The 24,659-nt window shown below is 38.5% G+C and overlaps 1 protein-coding gene across 3 annotated transcripts in view; it reads left to right on the forward strand.

The window, feature by feature from the left end:
• The window catches only part of Bbs9 (Bardet-Biedl syndrome 9), a 507,346-nt gene that overhangs the window by 415,169 nt on the left and 67,518 nt on the right, over positions 1–24,659 (forward strand). For 2 of the 3 annotated variants that reach the window (XM_027939697.2, XM_071608408.1), the window contains exon 20: positions 3,928–4,150. The exons of the other annotated variant lie outside the window; for it this stretch is intronic. In XM_027939697.2, the coding sequence (XP_027795498.1) occupies positions 3,928–4,150 (223 nt within the window). The remainder of the gene's footprint in view (positions 1–3,927; positions 4,151–24,659) is intronic. 3 annotated transcript variants of the gene reach the window in all.

Consider the following 24,659-nt stretch of genomic DNA (forward strand, 5'->3'; position numbering starts at 1 on the left):
AAATGATATACTCAGACACCAAAATAGCTTACTTTTAAGGTACTTCTCACATGTAGTTTCTATATTCCACACAGTTTTGTTTAATATTTCATTAGGTAGGTATGTTACATGGTGGATTAATGAATTGTATTTTTATGTAAACTAAACTCCCATTTCAAAGGCTCCTCTTGTCTATAAATATATTCTCTTTGATTATCATATTTGAATTTATGTAGCAATTCAGACCTTGCAAATAATAACTCTGTATTTTAGTAGCAATCTCTCTGAAGTATTGGCATCATGCTTCATTCTATTCCATGCCAAATATCTAAATATGACATGATTTTTTACTTGATTTGCAAGTTGGAAGTAGGCAAAGAAATTCTATTGGGGTACTTCTATGCTAACTAAATTCCATACCTACTTAAATTATCTAATAAACTGCTGTAATCTACTTACTAATACAGAAGTTTGCGTAGATGAATAGTCTATCGGAGAGTGAAAACTGTATTCGTGCTGAAATGACCACAGAGGATACAAATGTCAAAATATACTCAAAGGATTTTTTCTTCTTATACTCCAGAGATCTTTGTCAAAGGCACCAAAAGCAACTTGAAAATTTGTCTTCTCCAGTAACATCTGGGTTGCTTTTTTGGTCTTTCCTTGTCTCATTTCATTATTATTGGGATGAAGAGTCAATTTTTGATATTTGTCTAATTTAGATTTTAGTAGTAGTAGAGAGATATCTTTGTAGTAACTAGTGGTTTATTATTCTTTAGTGGTTAGGAAACTGTTTTTGCAGTCTTTGAGGTCTTCTTGAGAGGATTTTCCAGTCATTTTAAAATCATTATTTCCTAATTTTCCTAGTTACATCAATAAAGGGACAATAAAAATGGGTCAGTAGATGAAAGAATCTGGATTAATGGATTATGTCAATCAATGTCAAATTCTGCAGTAGTTGTAGAGTCTGCACTTTGGTCTAATGAAGCTGCTGTGTGAGCCAAGAAGGGAAGACAGTGGCGAGTGTGGCAGGGCCTAGGCTTGAAGTGTTCGTGTATACATTGTGAAACAAGAGCATGGTGCAGCAGCCAAGAGAGCAGAAGCCAGGCTGGCAGGTAGGATCCCCAGAAAACAGGAGGGAGGCCAGTGTCCCAGCCTGTACTACCAGGCCCAGCCTGGTGTCCTGGGGTCAGTTTGGGGTTCTCTCCTTAGCTGCATAAATTTTTAAGTGTTTAAAATTGGAACCCATTCAAAGAAGAGTGGTTTGGATGGAGAGAAAACTTGAAACCATGTTTATATAAGGAAGAGCTGGAGGAACTGGGATGTTTATTCTGGAGGAGAGGGTACAGAATTGCTGTCTTCACAGATATAAAGGGCTGTCATGTATAAGAGAGTTTAGACTGATTTTGCATGGTTCTGGAGGTTAGAACAAGGGCCACTGAAGCCAACTTCGGTTTAGAAAGCAAATAGCTTTCTGTTGGTTGCACATGTCCTGAGAGGAGTGAACTGCCTCAAAAAGTAACATAAATTTTGGGCCAGGCACAGTGGTACATGTCTGTAATCCCAGAGGCTGGGGAGACGTGAAGCAAGAGGATGGTGAGTTCAAAGCCAGTCTCAGCAATTGTTCTTAGTGAGGCCCTAAGCAACTTAGTGAGACCCTGTCTCAAAATAAAATATAAAAAGGGATGGGGATGTGGCTCAGTGGCTGAGTACCCCTGGGTTCAATCCCTGGTACCACCCCCCAAAAAAATAATATAATTTTGGATTTTGAAGATATTCCTGTCTGGGCAGATGGTTGGTATTATCTAAAGGATCCTGGGAAAATCCCACAAGACTGAACTTAAAGATCTCCAAAACCCTCCCAACTCTAGGATGCTGGTTCTATATCCTACCATCTCAGTCCTGCAAACATATTTCTTGACCACTGTCAGTGCACCAAGTACAATGATGTGGATCGTTCCCAGCACTCCAGTTGGGGAAGCTAGACTTGCAAACAGCAACCCCAGCATTGGGTGAGGTGTGCTAGAGCCCTGAAGAGGGCCTGTGAATGTCATCCTTAGGTGCCAGTGCCTGAGCTGAGGTGAAAGTGGGAGTCAGTCAGGTAAAGAGTAGGAGTAGGGTATAGCAGCATGAGAACTGAACATGTGAGAGGCCTGAGCAGGAGGGAGCGTGGGTGCAGGTGGGTGGGAAGAGAGTACAGTGGAGCAGAAGCTGGGGCAGAAAGAACCTTAAATACTAAACTTAGCATTTACATATAGGAGTTGAAGCTTGGGAATAACATCATCTGATTTGCATATTTCAAAAGTGCCTCAAAAACAAGGTTGAAGATGGAGTGGCAATAACAGTGAGGGCTTCCAGAGCCACGTGTCATCCAAGTCTCAGATTTATCACCTCTATTGTAAGGGTATTGAACTATTCTGGAATATTGTATGAGAATAAATTCTTTTTCTGTCTCTCTTTGCATAGCACTTTGAGTATATGGCCCATGGTGCTCTTGGCCTTGTCAGCCTGTGGGTACAAATGGCACTTTTTTTAATACTGAATGGATATATAAATAAATCCACTTCAGGTCAAGATATTACAAGTCTTAAATTCTTAATAGCAAGGCTTTGAAAGGAAACAAGAAGCTGAATGTAACAATGCCTGCAGGAAGTACTGTATACAATATTATTTCCTTAAAGGAATAGCAGAGGAGGAAAAAACATAATTTGATCACTCTTTTCACATTTCAGTACTCAAAACTTTATCCCAAAGAGGAAAAGCAAATCCAGAAACTTCTGCCTGCTCATGATCATTGCTGAAGGGTGTTCTTTAAATGACATAATTACTCTCCCAGAGACAGGCTGGGGGTGACAGAAAACTACTCTCCCAAGAGGCTGGCTGAGGAGAGAGTTTAGGAAGCAGGAAAGTCAGCAAGCGGATGGCCTCTGAGGTTCTGGCTTCAAGTCTGTGATGTTGCTGTGGAACTGAAAGAGTTCTAGACACCAACGCCCAAATTTCATTCAGGCTTCCCTGTTGCTCAGTACCTCAAACCCCCATGAAGATCTTACCCAGGAATCTCTGGGCCTCCAGGGATGCCTAATGGAAGTCCATCAATTGATCCATCCTGCTCTTTACCCCCTCACCACCCACTCCTTATTGCAAATCTTATCTGTACCCACCTGAAGGTGACCCTGCCTGTGCCAGTCCTGCTGGTGATAGCATCCTCTGTGGCAATGCTGAGGACCTTCCACAGCACCGCTGTTCCTAGGATCACAGCCTTCATGGTACTAAGGTGATGCTGTACTTCTCCAGGTCTTCACCACAGCACAGTCACACTATTCCCAACAAAAGCAGGCTAAATGGTTTCTTGCTTTGTGTTACTTTTTTTGTCACTTGAGTGAAATGGGACTAGAATGGGCCCTTGTGTCTCACAAAATCCATCTTGAAATTAGCTCCTTTTGTTTTTTTGCCTGCAACCCCATGGCTGTGTCACTGGTAGCTGACACATCAGGGTTTTATCTCCATTTCAGTTTCTTCCAAGGTATCCATAGGTCCTGTCTAGGTCCTGCCTGTTGGGCCAGCTCTCCTTTGGCAGAAGTATAAAGCAAAGCAGACGATGCTTCTGGCAGCTTCCCCCACCAGATCATCAAACAGACCTGCACTGGAGATTAATCTTATTGTTACTGATTACTCTGTGCCTGACACGGTGCTAAGAGCTTCTCATATATCATCTCATTTAATCACCCCAACCCTCGTGGAGGATGAGGCCAAGAGGAATTAGTAACCTTTTCAGGGTCAAACAGCTGACAGAGCTAGAATTCAAAATGTGTCTGGTCTGGAGTATTGCAGGGACCAAGCTTTTTTTCCAGAACCTGAACATAATAAACACTCAATCATTTGGATAACCTGGTTAACAGTAAAGTGCCCACTTGGCTCATTGTCATCCTCCCTGGCTTTTGCATACAGGGTTGGGAAGAAACGGTGGATGCTGCCATTTCTCACTTATTGAAGACCTGCCTATCAAAGAGTTCAAAGGAACAGGCTTTGAACCTCAACAGCCAGCTGAACATACCTAAAGACACAAGCCGACTGAAAAAACACATTACCTTGCTTTGCGATAGATTAGCCAAAGGTGGCCGTCTCTGCTTAAGTAATGATGCTGCAGCCCCACAGACTATGGTCATGCCAGGTAAGAGCTTTGTCCACGCTCCCTAAGCGCAATTTTACTTTCCTCAAATTAAAGGAATGTGCTTCTGGTTGTGTTTGGGGTTTAAATTTCATATTAAAGTGATGATAGCCAAGAAAATTGCTTTCACATTTCCCCTCAGATATCCCAGGGTAACCACTTGGATAAATATTCTTGGGGCATTTGCTTGCTAGACAGTTCTAGAATGGTATGTCTCTTTTCTTCCCTCTGCTTTTAAATATATGATCCATTTTGTTTTGCTCCTAACCAATAAAAAGTGGATTAGAGAATAAAACTGTTTTTAAGGAAAAGGTTTACTAAATGTGATCTCGCAATACCATATTTCATGAATGTAAATAGCATGATACAAGGAGATAATGTAATCCAGATGAGTTAGGTCCCTTCTGCTGTTTGCTTGGACTGTGGTCATCTGAATAAGGAGGAAGAGACAAAGGGAAAGACCTGGGATCAGGAGATGTGAGCAGGCTTCAGGGCCAAGGTAAGGAGGAGGAGGAGCCTGTGGGCCAGGGTAGAGGAGGAGCTCTAGCTTGTCCCAATGTAGACAGTCAGTGAGGGTCATAGGCACCCAGGTAGGCCCTTCTCATTTCAGGGGGTTGGGAGGGGTGCTCGACAAGCTGTCAATCTCACTGCACTCAGGTCTGTCAGAGGCAGCAATCTTGGAAGTCCCACTTTCCTCTTCCTACCCTCTCTAAGGCAGCAGCAGGGAGCATAGTATAAGTGAATTTATTAAGTGTGACAGCTGTGGCATCTATTTCTCTAAGAAAAGAACCATAGTTTAGGAAGTGATATGGTTTTCTCTTCTTCCTTCTTAACATGCCTTTTGTCTACTTCCCCTCCTCCCTTGCTGATGCTCTTGCTGTTGCCTTCTTTTTCCCCTTAATCAGCATTCCTAGAAGTAAAAAGGAATGTGAGCGAAATCTTAAAAAGATAAACATGGAGACAGCATAACATAATCTAATAAGCACAGACTCTGGAGGCAGACAGACCAATGTTTGGATCTTGCCTCTATCCCATGCTACTTATAGATATGTTTCTTAACTTTTCAATCTCAAGTTTTTTCCTCTGGAAATAGAGTATAATAAAGTCTGCCTTATTGCCAGGGCCTTATGTGTTTGTAAAGCACCTGCTACAATGCTGGGAATAGAGAAACACTGAAGAAACTCAAGCGATAATTATTGCCATTGTTATCAGTATATGTATAATTCAGCCTCTAGATTTTGCAGTGAGGAAATAGCTAGTTTAGAGTCATTGGATTCTATAGTCTTTGACTTGAAATACTTTGACCTGAACTACACAGAGAAATCAACTTTTACTTCAAAAGAATATTTCTTATTTGGCCTTTTCAAATAGAAATGCTTTTCCACTGAGAGACAGTTCTGATATGGTTTGCCTTTATGTGGGCCCTCTTCATCTTGCTCTCATGACATCCTCCAAACTAGTCTTCTGGCCTCTGTTTGTCTATCTTCTGTCCAGTATTGTAGAAGAAATTATTTATTTATATCCTAAGAAATAAATAATGTCTTAATGAGATAATAATTGAAAACTCTTCACTATAATTGGCACATAGGCTTTCCCTCCATATTCAGGGGAAATGCTGAATATATGAAGGAGAAAATCTGAAGGAAGATGGGCTTAGCCCACCTGATTGGCTGGTCCCCTGCCAGTCCATGCTGCAGCAGTCCTGAGTTTCCTCTGCAGACCCCTGTCTGAGCCTCTGTAGGAGCAGCTATTAGGAGTCTATAGACAAAGCTAGCAAAAGCCCAGGGGTTTCCTCAGTCACATTTACTGATTATGGAACTTTAGTCATTGTAATTTAAATGACTAAGCAATTTAAGGTCTATTTCCATATCTATAATAAGGAACACTTAAGATTTCAGAGCAAAATCTTTGAATGTGTGGAGGGAAGGGATGAAGGAAAGGGGGAAGAGATGCATGGGAGGAAGAAATAAAGGAAGGAAGATGGAAAATGTTTTCACAGCCCAGAAGCCTATGAGCCCTCTGTGTCTCACGCCAGTCTAGTTGAGTTCTTTCACTGGGGAGATTAGGCTGTGTGTGCTGCCTGTCACAATCATATTGTCAAAGTCACATTCTTGTCACAGTATTGTTTGCTCTTACTTTCTGATAACTCACTTTGCAACTCTGTGGTCCAGTGACTCTACCCTACTTGTCTCAATCTGATTACAATAGTGAGTTTACTTCAGAATGAGTTTACTGCCAAAGTGTTTCAGGCAATGAGTGCTCACTTATCTGCCTATGACACTTTTCCTCTCTAGAACTCAGCATTTTCACATACTTTATCTCTGTACTTGGCCCATTTTCGAGGTAGAAGAGACATGTAGAAGTGTAGTTATTTTACAGATGGAAAATGGAGGCAGTAAAGGTGAGATATTTGCCTGGAGTTACATGATTGCTAAAAGGTTTAGGCCTAGCATCCAAATCTCCCTTTTGGACAGGGAGACTACAGTGGTACAAATCTGCTTCTAAGCAGAGCCTCCTCCTGTGTAAGCAGTTCCTGAACTGCCTTCTTTTGCTTAAATTGGTCCAGCAATGTTGGGGTGGGGGAAAGCCAAGACATGGCTTTACACAGTTTCTTTTCTGTGAGGAATATATTAAATATTTATTGTATGTTTTGTGCTTGATTTTATTCTCTACAGAGACATGATACTATTAGCATAGAGGTAATAAGACAATGAATTATTTCTGCTTCAAGCCTATAACTGTGCAATTTACTGTGTAAGTTCGGCTCCACTAGATGCATCATGATATAAAAAGGTACAGTGGCCTATTAGGAAGGAGTGTGTTACTGAACACATAAGCATTTTTCACATACATGATACTTTTTAAAACTCTGGATGAGAACTTAGAAATCATCTGGTTCACCTCCCTTATTTAACTGCTGAGGTAACAAAGGCCTAAGAAGGTAAAGTAACTAAGTGGTTAGTATTAAAAGGCAGGAGTGTGTGTAATTTTACCATGTTCCCTATTAAATTGCAGATGGATAAACATCTCTGAATAAAAAAAAAAAAAAACATTGGTCTTTTCTAGTCTGGATACTTTATGAGCACAGCACCTTGGATATGCCTTTTCTGTGCTCCAGTGAAGGCCATGATGGCAACTTCCTCCCTGGGGTGTGGAGTTTGAAAATCTTTCCCACTGGGAATCACCTGATGGTCTTCATGCCTCACATTTCTCCTGCCTGCCTTTATTGACTCTCCATCAGACTTTTAATTAACCTTTTCCTTGCAAATTCTTTTTGAACCATCAAACTTATATTTTTCTTACCTATAGCTCTGGTATTCATATCTTTCTGCTAGGGAATACGGCTTATAAGGAATTCACTTTTATTAAAATCTTTCCTGCAGCCTTGACTCTATGCACTCTGCTCTTAGAGCAATTGTCACAGAGCGCCATCAGGACAGTGTTTTTTCAAATCTGAAAATGAATGGTTTGGTAGTCTAATTTGTCTTCTCATATATTACCTACTTTTGGCTCTGCAGGTGCTTGGGGCTGAGAGATTTGCCTCCTTTTATGAGTTTAGGGTCTAGGACAAAATTTCAGTAGCCTAATAAAGAAATTATTGTAATTTCTTAATTTCTTTACAATAAAGAAATTATCTCAAGTACCTTTGCACAACTTAATGCATACATAGGTGGGCCTTACTCATGACATTTGGAGATTAATCATTTTAACCTCATGAACATGGGAGATTTTGTCCTTTTATAAAGTTTTTTTTCTTTCTTTCTTTTTTTTTTTAAGCTTTATTTCATCCAGCTGAGGTTCTGCCCATGAAGAAGTGGTGTGGCATCTTAGATGAAGTGTGAGGGCTAGTGATGCGGGCCCCACGGCAGGGCAAGCAGAGCAAGCCAGGCAAGGAGAGAGGGTTTGAAAGGAAACCAGCCTTGATCAAGGGCCACAAGTGAATATTTCCTTCATGTGATCACATGAGCCAGAAGTCATAATGGGCCATAGCTTCAGCTGCATTTTCTTTGGCACTGCCAGATTTTAGGACCAAGAGGAAGCCAGTGGTGGGGAGTAGGAGAGGAAGCAAAGACAGTTTGATAAATAAAATGAGCCTTTTCATGGTTGTGGATCAGAACAGTTACTATTTTCAGATGTGATATGGACCACCCAGGAATTATATTTTGTGCATCTTTTTTTATATTAAATGGATAGAAGAAAATACAGAGTATTAATCTGAATATAGAGTATAAATATGAATAAGGTACCTAGTCTATCACCTTGGAGATGCATTAAAATTAACACTTTTTAGTATTTTAAACTTAATGACCTTTTTGGCTTAAGGATTTGATGTTATTTTGAGGCTACTTCCAGATGATTCATTTTTACAGAATTTAAGTTTCGTTTTTCATAAAACCTCACTGAGATTTCTGGTAAGATGTTTGGTGTTTACTTTCATATCATCAGTACAGTTTAATTGTTTGTCTTACAATGAAGTTTTATTAAGTTTGCAGTCTTTCATTAAGGAAATTTAGATGAATTCAATATAGAAAAGGCTTTAGGAAAATTACTAAATGGTTTTTGAGCCTGCTTTTTCCTATAAAGAATACGGTACTTTGTACTTTTTTAAAATTAGTTCCAAAATAGCAAAATACTATTGTAAATTGGACTTCAACACCAGAAGTGCCTGTGTTCCAAAGCTAACTTGGCCCTTTCCCAGTTCTATGATATGGAACACATTTCTTAGCCTGTCTACTTCTTTGTTTTATCAGCTATCAATAGAAATAATAATGGTACTTGATTATAGAGTTGGCCAAATTGAATAGAGTAGTACATGGAAAATGCTTAGAGAGTGTCTTATACATAGCAAATTCTCACTAAAAGCAAGCTTTTATCAATAATGATAATAAATACTAAAGGAAAATCCCAAAGGCATTTTGGGAGTATTCAACCAAAGGATTCTAGGGTTCAATTAGGGGATGTAAGAATAGATGGGGAATTTATAAAGAAGAGTATAAAATTTTCCTTTTTAAAATATTATTATAAAATAACTGTAAATTATAATTGTGCATCATAAAAGGAGCTTACACCTAGTTAGAAAATTCAGAACTGGTTAAATTACAGAAGGTTTGAGGCTAAATGGAATTAAAAAAAAAAGTCCACCTGAAACTAAGACTAATATTTCATAGTAGATATTGGGAAAGCAAAAGGTTTGTTTGAAAAGTAAGTTAAAATTAACTGTAAGTTTACCTTATCTAATATTTGCCAAAATTTAGGTTATGCTTATAATAATGTCCTGGTTTTTGGAGACAACAATAAAAGAATTGAATGAGGTTTTTGTTTAGTTTTTGGCATACTCAAACACTTAAATTTCACCTTACAAATACCTTTACAATGAGAGTGGTTTTCAGGAAAAAAAAATATTCTAACTCATCCTTGTTTTCCTAGAGGTCTCTCTCAATCTTTTGATATGCAGATAATTTTCTTTCTTTTATTTAATTTAATGTTGTAGTACTGGGGATTGAACCTAGGAGCACTTTAACCACTGAACTATATCCTCAGTCCTTATTATTTTTTATTTTAGACAGAGTCTCACTAAGTGGCTGAGGGTCTTGCTAAGTTGCCCAGGCTGGCCTTGAACTTGTGACCCTTCTGCCTCAGCCTCCTGAGCTATTAGGATTATGGGTGTGTGCTGCCGCAGTCTGGCTGGGCACAATTCACGAGCCACTGAGCCACTTGTCAAGCAGAAACGAACTTTATTTTTAAAACACACACGCGGCACTACCCGAGCTCCTCAGGAATTCCCTAAGAGTCCAGCTGCCACCACCGGCTTCAGGGAGCCTCTCAACCCCCACTCCTCCTGCTCTTGAGGCCGATTGGCTGGGTCGGAGCCAAAAGAATCCCCCAATGAGCAGCTCCGTGGTCTGAAAGGGCGGGGAAACAGCCCAATGAGCATCACCGCAGAGGAGCCAAATTAGCTGGCAGCTGGAAGTTTGCTGGGGCAGCTGTGAGCCAATCAGCTGGAAGTTTGCTGGGGCCCCTTCAGCTGTGGCTCTCAACATCTCCCCCTCTCTATTTAAACAACAAGCATGTGGCTTAGGGACTGTGCCTGCCTTAGATTGTCCAATACTACATATGGTCATTACCCGTCATCGGATGAGCTGACCTCAAGGCGTCAGCCTCCTGTCTTAGGTTGGTACCATTGCAATTGAATCTTACCCGACATTGACTACCGGTCCAGCATACAGCCACACCTGTGGATAGGCCTTTGTACCAGTGGGGGGGTGAGATTCTTTGCCTCACCTCTGTTGGCCCCCAAATTTTAGCTGAACGACCATCACAAGCAAAAGGGAGGAGGATACACCAAACCAATTGACAGCTCCTTTTGGAAAATGTGTACCACTGATGACACCATCAGCAAAAATACCCCAGCACTACAACAAGTTGCTGCACCAACAGATAGTTCACAATGCATACAAGTGATACATAGTCCAGGCAAGTTCTGCAAGCAGTTCAGTGATAGCTATTGCAGAAGCTGTAGATTGGTTTTATCTTTGTCTTCACTGGCACTTGGATGAAGATAGGAATTATGGAAATAATGGCTAAAGAAAAAATTATGTAACATTCCAGCAGGCACTAAAAGAAAACAATTTTCTGCACAATTTACATTATCCAGAACAGAATTATTAAATATAATGAAAAGGAAAGGTGAAAGTAAACAAACAGATCTGTTAACCTCCTTTTTTGTTCACATATTAAAACAATCCTCAACAGCTGTTTACCCAATTTAAATTTAAACCATGGCCCCAGCAAACTTCCAGCTGCCCTCTGATTGGCTCCTCTGTGGTGATGCTCATTGGGCTGTTTCCCTGCCCTTTCATTGGGGGACTCTTTTGGCTCCCCCGACCCAGCCAATCGGCTGGAAGTTTGCTGGGGCCCCTTCAGCTGTGGCTCTCAACAGTGTGCCACTATGCCCTGCTTCCAGCCAGATAATTTTAAAACATCTACAATGTCCTCATTCTTGTCAGTTTTCTTCTCTTCAATGTTAATAGGAATAACTGCAAGATTTTCAGTGATCACTGGCCTTGCTTGTGACAGGAACATTTCTCCAAGATTAGTTAAACAGTGTTAATCTTGCATAGTGTATGAAATTTGTATATTTCCCTTGCAGCCTATTTATGTTGAATTTGTAACAACTTCCAATAGCCAGCAAGAGATTGACCAATAAAATATTGACAGCAGGCAGGGACTGATCTGTCGTTGAACACTGAAGAATATTTGATTAGAGACTAATTTTATAAGTGGTCAGTTAGTTTTGAAAGAATATTTGTGTGTTCTGGTTTTGCTTTTGTATGACTACAGGAATTAGTCAAAAATTAAAACTGGAAAAATTAAGCCTTCCTTAAATAGGAGGATCCAGCTCCTTCTCCCTAATTACATATGTAAGAATTGAAAATGTGTGAACCCTAACTCTGACCACATGTGCTAATGTGGCATTTCAAAGCAATGGAAAGAGGACAAGATGAATTAGTTTAAAAAATGGTGTTGGGAACTGGCCAACCATTTGGAGAAAAGAAATAGGATCTCGTTCATACCATATGCCACAATACATTTCAGACGAAAGCAGTTTGAAATGGGTGGGGGGCGGGGAGGAAAGAAAGAAATCACAAAAACACATATGGAAATAAAGGCAAATACACAGGTATGGAGTCAGCATAGATTTTTCTGAAAAAGTCAGCAAAGGCTGAAAACAAAAGACTGAGCTGCAGTTATTCCTGCTCAAAAATCTTGATTCAGAAGGATGTAGACCAAGGTGTGTATTATGGAAATTACCTCAGGTGGTAGAGTTATAGGTGAAATCTGGAGCTCCTCTTACTCTTCCTTTTTTATATCTGTGTACATTTCCTACAAATACTGTATATTACTTTTATAAAAAGGCTGTGATAGAAACTTCCAACAAGAAGACAGCTGTGTAATTGTATTAGATATGGTGGTAAGGAGATAGGGCCAATTTCCACAAATCAGGAAAATTGACTTTATTTCCCCCAAAAGGAAGTGAATTGTTAAAGGGCATTGTGTTTATGGGGCTTGTTTGTATGTCAGTTTTGATAAACTAATCCAAGTCCTGCACAGGACCCTTTACAGAATTGTGGGCAGCTGACTTCTGGATTCTGCCTTCTTCCAGTTTCTGTAGCTCCTCACCCAGCACAGACCAAGTTATGCAAGTTGCTGATTTCTTAGTAACACTTCACCTTGTCAATCTGGTGAACCCTTTGCCTACAACCTACTTTACTACTTCTCAGTATTTTACAATGGGATCATTTTCATTTCTTGGCTTCTTTTTTTTCCCCTTGGCATCTTTTTTAGTACAGGACATTGTTCCTATCCCCCTTAAACTATCTTTGATAATCTGCTTTCTGGCTTCTTGTGCCTTTTAAGACTGCTGATGTTCTTTCTTCATGTTACCCTGGACAATATTATCCAACTGCCACCTGAATTCCATGTGTTTCTAGGTTCATATCTTCCTGTGGTTTCCCTTCCAGATGCCACATGCCTCCACCCAGTACCCACCCTACAGGCCTCTGCATTTTCATATACCTGAGTGGAACGCATTTCCTCCCGTGAGTCCAATTTCAGTGGGTAACATTACCCCATGTCCAGGCTGGGACCTTAGAACAACTTCCACTCTATGTTTCTCTTCCATCCTTCTGTTTAGTCAGTCACCAAGACCTGATGGTGGTGCCTACCAAATATGTCCTTTTTCACTGTCCACCCTGCTATTACCTAACCCCTTTATCTCTTACCAAACTGTTAAAATGACCTATCAATAATCTCCTTGTCTTTTGATTCTTACTTTTAAAAAAGAATTCATAAATGTTCATAGAAAAGTTTAACCAAAATGTAGAAATAGTCCAAATATCCATCAACAAATTAGTGAATAAATAAATATGTTATGTCATTCAGTTGTATATTCTTTAGTAATAAAAAGAGCTAAAGAATTTATATATGCTAGAGTAGTTGAGCCTTGAAACCATTATGCTAAATGAAAGAAGCCAACTACAAACAGCCATTAATTATATAATTCCATTCACATAACATTTCCAGAATAGGCAAATTCATGGAGACAGAAAATATATTAGTGGTTGCCTAGGGAAAGGCAGGAGTGACAGCTAATATTATAAAATGATATCATGGTGAAGTTCACATTACTATGTGATTATAATAAAAATTATTCCACACATATTTTTATTTTTTTATATTCCTTATTTTTATTTGTTCTAATTAGTTATACATGATATCAGAATGCATTTTGATTCATTGTACACAAATGGTGCACAACTTTTCATTTCTCTGATTATACACTATGTAGAGTCACAGCACATGTGCAGTCATACACGTACCTGGGGTAATGATGTTCATCTCATCCTATCATCTTTCCTGCCCCTATGCCCCTCCCCTCCCCACCCACCCCTTTGCCCAATCAAAGTTCCTCTATTCTCCCATCCCCCATTATAGGTCAGCATCCACTTATCAGAGAACATTCAGCCTTTGGTTTTGGGGGATTGGTTTACTTTGCTTAACAGGCTATTCTCCAATTCCATCCATTTACCTGCAAATGCCATAATTTTATTCTCTTAATGCTGAGTAACATTCCATTGTGTATATATGCCACAGTTTCTTTATTCATTCATCTACTGAAAGGCATCTAGGTTGGTTCCACAGTTAGCTATTGTGAATTGAGGTGCTATACATTGATGTGGCTGCATCATTATAGTATGCTGATTTTAAGTACTTTGTGTATAGGCCAAGGAGTGGGATAGCTGGGTCAAATGGCGGTTCCATTCCAAGCTTTCTAAGGAATCTCCATACTGCTTTCCATAGTGGTTGCACCAATTTGCAGTCCCTCCTGAAATATGTGAGTGTACCTTTTCCTCGACATCCTCGCCAACATATATGATTGCTTGTATTCTTGATAATTGCCATTCTAACTGAAATGAGATGAAATCTTAAAGTAGTTCTGATTGCATTTCTCTAAATACTAGAGAAGTTGAACATTTTTTCATATATTTTCTGATAAATTGTATTACTTCTTCTGTGAAGTGTCTGTTCAGTTCCTTGGCCCACTTATTGATTGGGTTATTTATTTATTTATTTATCGGTGTTATGTTTTTTGAGTTCTTTATATATCCTGGAGATTAGTGCTCTATCTGATGTGTGTGTGTAGTTAAGATGTTCTTTCAATCTGTGGGCATTCTCTTCATGTTACTAATTTTTTCCTTTGCTGAGAAGAAGCTGTTTAGTTTGAATCCATCCCATTTATTTGTTCTCATTTGTATTTCTTGTGCTTTAGGAGTCAGGTTAAGGAAGTCAGGACCTAAGATGACATGATGAAGATTTGGGCCTACTTTTTCTTCAATTAGGTGCAGGGTGTCTGTCCAATTCTTAGATCCTTTATCCTTTGAGTTGAGTTTTGTGCATGGTGAGAGATTAGTGGTTTAATTTCATTTTCTGCGTATGGATTTCCAGTTTTCCCAGCACCATTTGTTGAAGAGGCTATCTTTTCACCAATGAATGCTTTTGGCACCTTTGTCTAATATGAGATAACTATATTTTTATGGGTTTGTCTCTGTGTTTTCTATTCTGTACCACTGGTCTACATATCTATTTTGGTGCCAATACCACGCTATTTTTGTTACTGTAGCTCTGTAGAATAGTTTAAGGTCTGGTATTGTGATGCTTCCTGCTTCACTTTTCTTGCTAAGGATTGCTTCGGCTATTTTGGGTCTCTTATTTTTCCAAATGAATTTCATGATTGTTTTCCCTATTTCTATGAGGAATGTTGTTGGGGTTTTAGTAGAAATTGCATTAAATCTGTATAAAGCTTTTGTTAGTGTGGCCATTTTGACAATATTAATTGTTCCTATCCAAGCATATGGGAGATCTTTCCATCTTCTGAGGTCTTCTTCAATTTTTTTCTTTAGTGATCTGTAGTTTTCATTATATAGGCCTTTCACATCTTTTGTTAGATTGCTCCCAAGTATATTAATTTTTTGAGGCTATTGTGAATGCAGTCGTTTTTCTAATTTCTCTTTCTGAGGGTTCTTCACTGATGTATAGAAATGCATTTGATTTATGGGTGTTGATTTTATATCCTGCTATTTTGCTGAACTCATTTATTAATTCTAGAAGTTTTCTGGTGGCATTTTTTTAGATCCTCTAAGTATAGAACCATGTCTTCAGCAAATAGTGATAGTTTGAGTTCTTCTTTTCCTATTTGTATCCCTTTAATTTTTTCATCTGTCTAATTGCTTTGGTCAGAGTTTCATGGAATACATTGAATATGATTGGAGAAAGAGGGCATCCCTGTCTTGTTCCAGTTCTTAGAGGAAATGCCTCCAATTTTTCTCCATTTAGAATAATATTGGCCTTGGGCTTAGCATAGATAGCTTTTGCAATGTTGAGATATGTTCTTACTATTCATAGTTTTTCTAGTGTTATGAACATGAAAGAGTATTATTGTATTTTATCAAATGCTTTTTCTGTATCTATTGAAATGATCATGTAATTTTTATATTTAAGTCTATTGATGTGATGGATTACGTTTATTGATTTCTGTATTTTGAACCAACATTGCATCCCTGGGATGAACCCCACTTGATCGTGGTGCACTATCTTTTTAATATATTTTTGTATGCAATTTGCCAGAATTTTATTGAGAATTTTTGCATCTATGTTCATTAGGGATATTGGTCTGAAGTTTTATTTTCTTGATGTGTCTTTGTCTGGTGTAGGTATCAGGTTGACACTAGCCTCATAGAATGAATTTGGAAGGGTTCCCTCTTTTCTACTTCATGGAATAATCTGAGGAGTATTGGTATTAATTCTTCTTTGTAGGTCTTATAGAATTCATCTGAGAAACCATCTGATCCTGGGCTTTTCTTGGTTGGTAGCCTTTTTTTTCTAATTTTTTTCTTTTAATAATTTTTTAGTTGTCAATGGAACTTTATTTTATTTATTTATATGTAGTGCTGAGAATCAAACCTAGGGCCTCACACATGTTAGGCAAGGGCTCTTCCACTGAGCTACAACCCCAGTCTTGTGTTGGTAGGCTTTTAATGGCATCTTCTATTTAATTGCTCTAAATAGAACTGTTTAAGTTGTGTATGTCCTCCCAATTCAGTTTGGGCAGTTCATATTTCTCAAAATATTTACTATTTTATGGGAGCATAAATTTTCAAAATAGTTTCTAATTATCTTCTGTATTTCAGTGGTATCAGTCACGATATTTCCTTTTTCATCACAAATTTTAGTGATTTGATTTTTCTCTCTCCTTTTTGTTAGGGTGGCTGAGGGCTTATCAATTTATTTATTTTTTCTAAGAATCAGCCTTTTGTTTTTTCAAAATTTTCAATTGTTTCTTTTGTTTCAATTTCATTGATTTCACTCCTGATTTTAATTATGTCCTGTCTTCTACTACTTTTGGTGTTGATTTTTTTCTTCTTTTTCTAGGGCTTTGAGATGCAATGTGAAATCATTTATTTGTTGACTTCTTATTCTTTTAAGGAATGAGCTCAATGCAATGAACTTTCCTCTTAGCACTACTTTCATACTTTCCCAGAGATTTTGGTGTGTTATATCAGAATTCTCATTTACATCTAAGAATTTTTTTATCTCCTTCCTGATATCTTCTGCTATGCATGCATCATCCCATTACTCAGTCTCCAGGTGTTCGATTAGCTTCTATTTTTATTTTATCATTGATTTCTAATTTTATTTCATTATGGTCTAATAGAATGCAGGGTATTATCTCTATTTTTTTTTTGTATTTGCTGAGAGTTGCTTTATGGCATAACATGTGGTCTGTTTTGGAAAAGGATCCATGTGCTGCTGAGAAAAAAAAGTGTATTCACTCATTAATAGATAGAATATTCTATATATATCTGTTAAGTATAAATTATTTTTTCTAAATTATTGATTATATTATTGAGTTCTATAATTTCTGTGTTTAGTTTTTGTTTGGAAGATCTATCCAGTGATGAGAGAGGTGTGTTAAAGTCACCCAGTTTTATTATCTTATGGTCTATTTGATTCTTGTCTTTGAGAAGGATTTGTTTGATGTATGTAGGAACTCCATTGTTTGAGGAATAAATATTTACAATTGTTATGTCTTATTAATGTATGATTCATACTTAAGCAGTATGAAATGTCCTTCTATATCCCTTCTGACTATCTTTTGTTTGAAGTCCACTTTATCTGAGGTTGGAACCCCCTGTTTGTTTATTCTGTCCTATGAGTAGAATGACTTCCTCATCCTTTCACCTTCAGTCTATGGATGTCTTTTCCAATAAGATGAGTCTCTTTAAGGCAGCATATTGTTGGGTCTTCCTTTTTAATCCAATCTGCCAGTCTATGTCTTTTAATTGATGAGTTTAGGCCATTAATATTCAAGGTTATTGTGGAAATATGATTTGTATTCCTAGTCATTTTGGTTTTTTACTTGACTTAATTTCTCCTTTGGTTTCTTTTTTAGAGTAATTCCTCCCTTTGTTGATTTTCATTATTGTTTTTTATTTCCTCCTTATGGAATATTTTTGTCAAGAATGTTCTGTGGTGCAGGCTTTTTTGCTATAAATTCTTTTAACTTTTGTTTATCATGGGAGGTTTTTATTTCATCATCAAATCTGAAACTTAATTTTTCTGGATATAAGATTCTTGGTTGGCATCCGTTTTGTCTCATAGCTTGCTATATCTTGTTCCTAGCTTTGAGGGTCTAGATTGAGAAATCTGCAGAGACTCAAATTGATTTCTCCTATATATAATCTGAAACCTTTCTCTTGCAGCTTTTAAAATCCTATCCTTATTCTATATGTAGGCATTTTCATTATAATGTGCCTTGGTTTAGATCTGCTGTAATTTGGTGTCCTGTAAGCCTCTTGTATTGGATTTTCCAATTCATTCTTCATCATTGGGAAATTTTCTGATATTATTTCATTGAAGAAATTGTGCATTCCTTTGGTTTGTATCTCTGTGCCTTCCTCTATCCCGATAAATCTTAGATTTGGTCTTTTTGATGTTATCCCATAATTCTTAGATGTCCTGTTCATGGTTTCTTACCATCTTTACTGTTTGGTTAACTTTATTTTCAAGAGTAGATATTTTGTCTTCATTGCCTGAGTTGCTGTCTTCCAAGTGCTATAGTCTGTTGGTGATGCTTTCTGTTGAGTTTTTTTTTTTTTCTTTTGGTTTATTATTTCCTTCATTTCAAGGATTTCTGTTTGGTTTTATTTCAGAATTTCTCTCTTTCTTGAAGTAATCTTTGCTGCCTGTATTTGCTCTCTCTTCTCTTTGTTGGAGTGATCAATTGTTGCCTGTATTTGCTGTCTTATGGCATTGTTTGATCTGCAGATCACTCAAATTTTGTCCATTCTGAACTCCTTCTCTGAAATTTCACCTACTGTGCTTCAATTACTTCTATTATTGTATCATCTTGGTTTGTTTTGGGCACTTTCTTCCCTTATCTTTTCATGGTTTCCATGTCTTACCTTCTAGCAGTGCAGATCTGAGGTATTATAGTTTCTGCCTTATAATATTATAGTGTCCCTGCAGGTTATTGATGTCTCGCCTTTAAGAGGGAGATCAATATTAACAGCAACCAATGCAAACAATATACAGCCTTAAACCAAAGAGGTCCCATTTAGATGATTACAGTTTTATCACAGTAAACAGGAATGATGTGTTCAATTATTATTTGCAATATAAACAGTAGGTTTACAAAAGGGTCTACAGAGTCTAATGGTGGACAAAGAGAAACGGGGGTTGTAGGATGTGATGTTCATGAAGTAGAAGGTCATAATATAGAGGTATTAGCTCATAGAAAGAGTAGAAGATGAATCAAAAGAAGTTGGCTGTTAACAGAAGAAAAGAGAGAAAGAGTTGGCCCAGTGCAAGGAACTCTACTGCCTCTGCAACAAAATGGTGGCTGTTAGCACACCTAGCTGGGATACTTCTGGTGTATCAAAGCTACAGGGACTTTGGTTATAGTCTTTTGGAACCTGGCTGTTGTCTCTAGATGGAAGTGTCCACATCTGTATTTGGTGGCAGGGTAGCATCAAACCTGTAAGTACCTTGGTTTTGGGCTTCCAGCCACTGACCGGTATCCCAAGATAGAAGCTGCCACAACTAAAGATGGTGGTAGCAGCAGCGGGGGCACCCTTAGAGGTGTATCAAGATGGTAGCAACCATTTTTAGAGATGGGGTTGAACTGGCAAGTCAAAGGACTGCTTGGGCAGCCTGTTTGGAGAAGCAGTGCTGTGGTGTGTGGGTGTGGTCCTCAGAGTGGTGTGAAATCCTGTTCCTGGTACCAGGCCTGGGCTCCTCACAGTTTGGCAGGGTAGTCCTGGGCCTGGGCCTGGGCCTGGGCTTGAGCTCTGCGCTGGTTGGCAGGGCTATCCTGAGCCTGCCTGGGCTCTGCAAGGGTCAGCAAGACGTCCAACACATATTTTGAAAAGGTAAGTTATATGTGAATTAAATCCCAATAAAGTTATTAAAAACAGCCTTTTTTTAGTAGAAGATGAAAGTGTTCTTTGTACAAGTTCAGAAAATTCAGATAAGCAAAAAGAAAATTTAAAATTACTAATAATCTAACCACCCTGAAGTAAATATGAGCTCAAGTACACATACCTATCTGTGTATATACATATCCTTGTAGTATGCATATAAGGATATGAATACACATACGTATACGTATCCTTATATACACAGATACATATGTATATGTGTATTCATATCCTTATAGTCTTTTTTCTTTGCATGTGTATACTTATATTTTGTAAAATTGGAAGATATTGTACCTACTGCTTTACACTCTACTTTTAAAACTTTCATTATGTTATCTCATTATTATATATGTACAATATTTTAATGATTGTATACTTGTCTCCTTTTGTGAAGCATGTAAACTGTTTCTGTTGATGGTATGATACACAATTATGTGGTGAATATTCTTATACCTAAATCTGTGTTTATTGTGATAAATTTATGTTTTTCCATGAGTATGGGTTTCTTCAAAAAGATATGGATCTGGTTATTTTTACTTCCTTGCTTTAAAAGACTTTACAGTTTTCTACTATGTAAAATTGAAAGTCCTAAGCCTGAAATACAGTGTTCTTCATTAAGGAGATCCACATTTTCCTTCTAGCCATATTCCCTACATTTTCTTCCTCAAGAGCCTTTACTGATACTAAACTTCTCAATAGTCTCCAAATATACCATGGTTTTCAGGTTTCTCTGTTATAAAGAGTCTCATTGCTCTGGGTAGATAGTTTGGGCCTGGTAATACCATGAATTTCTGAAGGCCAAGCCTAATTGATGTTCCACAAAGCATTCCATGGACCTTCTTGCATTACTGTTAACTCTTTTCTCTGTATTCCCTGGTACCCTGGATATATGGCTATTTTAGTACTTCTCATAGAGTATCATCACTTAGTATTTCTATTCTGTCCCTCATCCCATTTAGATTTTATCGTATTCTTCCCTGTGATCTCAGTATCCCACTTCCCCCCACACACACACACAGCTGATACTGTATATTTTTAAACTTTTATTTTGAAATAATCATGACTCACAGGAACATATCTACAATTGTACATGCAATCCCAGAAGTGGTGACATCTTATACAACTAGTACAACATCAAAACTAGGAAGTTGACATGGGCATACCATATATTTTTGGAATCAATGAGGATTGAACTAGGAATAAGTTTTGGGCTTCTAGAAAGGGTGATGGTGAATCCTGAAGATGGAACTTGTGGTCTGAGCAAGATACGTCTGTGGATAAGCATGTTAAGGTTCAGCTTAGAAAGTCATTGGGAACAGCAGTAAGAAGAAGTAGATATAGGACCTGAGAGGCTGAACAAAATGATTAAGCATGATAAAGATGGTAATAGGGGCTGTTGTTGGTTTGTAACTTGTGTCTTTGTGACCTACAAAGGCTATGTTTTAGATATACTAATCAATGGTGGTATGCAGCATGGAGGGAAGTGTGAAATAAGGAATGATATAAAAAGATATATGTCATGGCTGTCGTTGTCACTCAGAGGTAGAGTGCTCGCCTACCATGTGTGAGGCACTGGGTTTGATCCTAAGTACCACATAGAAATAAAAATGAAGATATTATGTCCATTTATAACTAAAAAATAAATATTTTTTAAAAAGAAGAAAGAAAAGATATATGTCTACATCTGTCTCTGAGAAATTTTAGGTTAAGGGTAAGACTGAAGCAGGAAAAATAGATTTTGGTATCCTCAGGCTGGAGTCATCATTGATAACCTTGCACCAGATTGAATCCTCTGAGGGGGTAAAGTCATGACGAGTGGAGCACCCAGGATTTGAGACCCAGATGAAGAACTGTGGTTGGGAACAAGAAGACGACTAAAGAGACCAATGAATTTCAAAGATCTCACAGAAGAAGTAGTGTCAGTACTATCAAGGACAACAGAGGGTCAGGAAAAATCTAGTGGGGGGAAAAAAAAACAGTATAAGAAGGCCGATGGAAGAAAAAGTAGGCTATTGTCAGATGCTTGTAGTCAGGTGGTGTGGCAAGATGGAAGTACTACAATCCAATGTTTGTGTTAAATAGGAAGCTTTGGGGAGGCAGAAGGAATAAGGTAGAATACATGTAGACTGCAGAGAGTTAGCATTTGAGAAGAGAAAAAGTGAGAACCTGGATATGCATTGGGATATAGAGAGATTAATCAAATAAAAAAGAGGCAAATGTAGTAAAGTTCAGCCACACAGGCTTTAGAGAAGTAGTTTATAGTAATTTGTGAAAGAGCAGGAAAAGATGGATGGCGAGGTAGTAACCTGAAGTTGATTTGTATTAGCCCCTGGAAGAAAGATAAACTTGGCAATTTCATAGTTGTACAACTGTTTATTCTTTTGAAGTCATAGTTTTCTCACATGAAAAACTGATAACACCTCCTTGTTTTGAAAAATACATATTGTTTCAAAATTATTTGAAAATAAAACTGTATTGTGTAAGTAAAGGAAGCACTCATTCATTAATAGGATGTACATTCTTACTCGTTGTAATAGACCATAATGACATGAATGGAAGATTAGTAGAAGAGTATTTGAGACTAGGATTAGAGTTTGATTTGGCAGAAGAAGCAATTAGAAGGAGTTGGAGAGGGAGGTCTCCCATCAAAGACCCAACAGAATAACATTCTCTCTGTGTGTACTTAGCAAATACTTGTTGATAGACATGCTGGCTAGTAGCTAATTACAATGTGATGACCAAAGGCCAGCTTCTTGGAAGTAAGGTTGTTAATACAGGAATAGAATACCAGGGGAGTTTGAGGAATTTCCTTCCCTGCAGATGTTTATACTAATGTGACTACTCAATAGTCCAAAGATAATTTGGGAAAAACCCTGCCTGAAAGGGAGGGAGATACATTAAATAACTTTTAAAGAATATCATTATTTCTATTTTTTCAATCATGTCATACAGTCAAATTTGTAAAATGCCCATTTTTTTTTTTTTTGGGGTCACTCAGCTATCTAGGCAAGCTGTATTTTCCTGTAGGCTACTCTCATGTGGAATATCACAGCAGAACCTCTGACTGCATGCAGTTTTCAGTAACCTTAAAAATCACATAACTTAGGCGCCCTCTCCCCACTAAAAAGTACTTCAGTAACAGGAGCATCCCTCAGGAAGACAGTTATCTCTGAAGCTATCATATCAAAAATAACTTTTCTGGGCAGGGGTTGTGGCTCAGTGGTAGAGTACTCGCCTATCGCCAGTGAGGCACGGGTTTAATCCTCAGCACCAAATAAAAATAAATAAATAAAAATAAAGGCATTATGTCCACCTACAACTAAAAATACTTTAAAAATAACTTATCTTACATATTCTATGGACATTTGGGATTGCTTTGTTTTCAAATATGAGGATGAAAAATGGATATATTTATTCTAACAGTTGTTGGCAATGAGAGCAAAATTATGGGATTTCTATTGGGTACCTACAAACATGAAACTTTTTTTTTTGAAAAAGTTCAAAAAACTTTTTTTGGGAGAAAAAAAACCTCTTAACTTCAGTTTCTGCTTCCTTAGTGAATTTATTTTCAATAGTCATGTTTTATTGGTTCACCTCAAACTTATAATAAATATTCATATTTTTTCCCTTAAACTTCTGTTTCCACTATCTACTAATTCTGTGAAGAATTCAGTTTCAACAATAAAATGATTCTATTTCTCTAGTTTCACTTTAAATTCACGAATATTATTAAAGTTGAATTAATTTTTTCATTTTCCTTTAGATTTGTAGGGTGCCCAGATAAGGTATTTTCTTTGCTTAAAAGCAATTTGTTAACCAGTTACTTATGTGAAACAGTCATTAAGACTTATTATGAGGTTTCCAAGATGGCAGAGTAGAGGAGAACCCGTTACTGGTGTGACTCCTAGTGAGTGGTTGGAAGTTTTTCCCCACAGAAGCTCCCATTCACGAATTTAAGCTTCATGGAGCGTGTGACAGGATTTTAAACAACAGTTTGTTGCAAGTGTAGCCCAGAATGCAGGGAAACCAGAGTCGCTCTTTGCTGCGTAAGCCGGCCAGCAGCATAGCCCGGGAACCTGCCCCAGACGGGCAGAGATTGAGTGCTACGGAGTTCTGGCAGTGCAGAGACACAGGGTTACTGATACTTTAGTTACTGTGGAGCGTGCCACACAGTGACTTGCATCACGGCAGGGCACCTGACGGAGGACCGAATTCTGGACGTAGCGTAGGAACAGCCTAGCTCCCTCCACTTCACCAGACACCCCTGGGCAGAAACAGGTGGTCGCCTTCTTAGAAAATCAACTCTTCAACTTTTGGTGGGTGTAGCTGACAGCGCAATGGGCATCTGAACAGGTGTGTGATTACCAGCCTCCCCTCTCCCCAGCTATGATAACTCAAAACCGTTCTCGCCAGCTTTTTTTTTTTTAAATATCTTTATTTATTTATTTTTAATGTGGTGCTGAGAATTGAACCCAGTGCCTCACGCATGCTAGGTGACCGCGCTACCACTTGAGCCACATCTCCAGCCCCTCTCGCCAGCTATTAGCGGGCATAGCTATCAGAGCAGAGTGCAACTAAGAAGGTGCCTGATCTCCAACTCTCCCTCCCCCTGCTGTGATAACTCAAAACCTTTCTCGCCAGCTTTCAGGGGCATGGCTATCAGGGGGAATACAACAGAACAGATTGCCGGTTTCCAACTCCCCCTCTCCCCACCTGTGATGACTTGGTGACTACCCAACACAGAGATAGCGCTCAGTTGATCAGAACCTCGGGACAGCCAGGGCACCACCTGCTCAGAATCAACCCAAGGCTACAGACAAGAGATACATCAACTGAGGCCTGGTGGGCAGGAGAGGGGAGGGGGATAGAGACCACGAACAACCCAAAGGGACCGGGATTGGAGAGACACCCTGCAGGGGAGGGAGAGCCGCCTCACAGGGATTGCTTCCACCACCCTGAGGGCAGTGACTCAACAT

The sequence above is a fragment of the Marmota flaviventris genome, chromosome 1 (assembly GCF_047511675.1).
Source record: "Marmota flaviventris isolate mMarFla1 chromosome 1, mMarFla1.hap1, whole genome shotgun sequence".
NCBI lineage: Eukaryota > Metazoa > Chordata > Mammalia > Rodentia > Sciuridae > Marmota > Marmota flaviventris.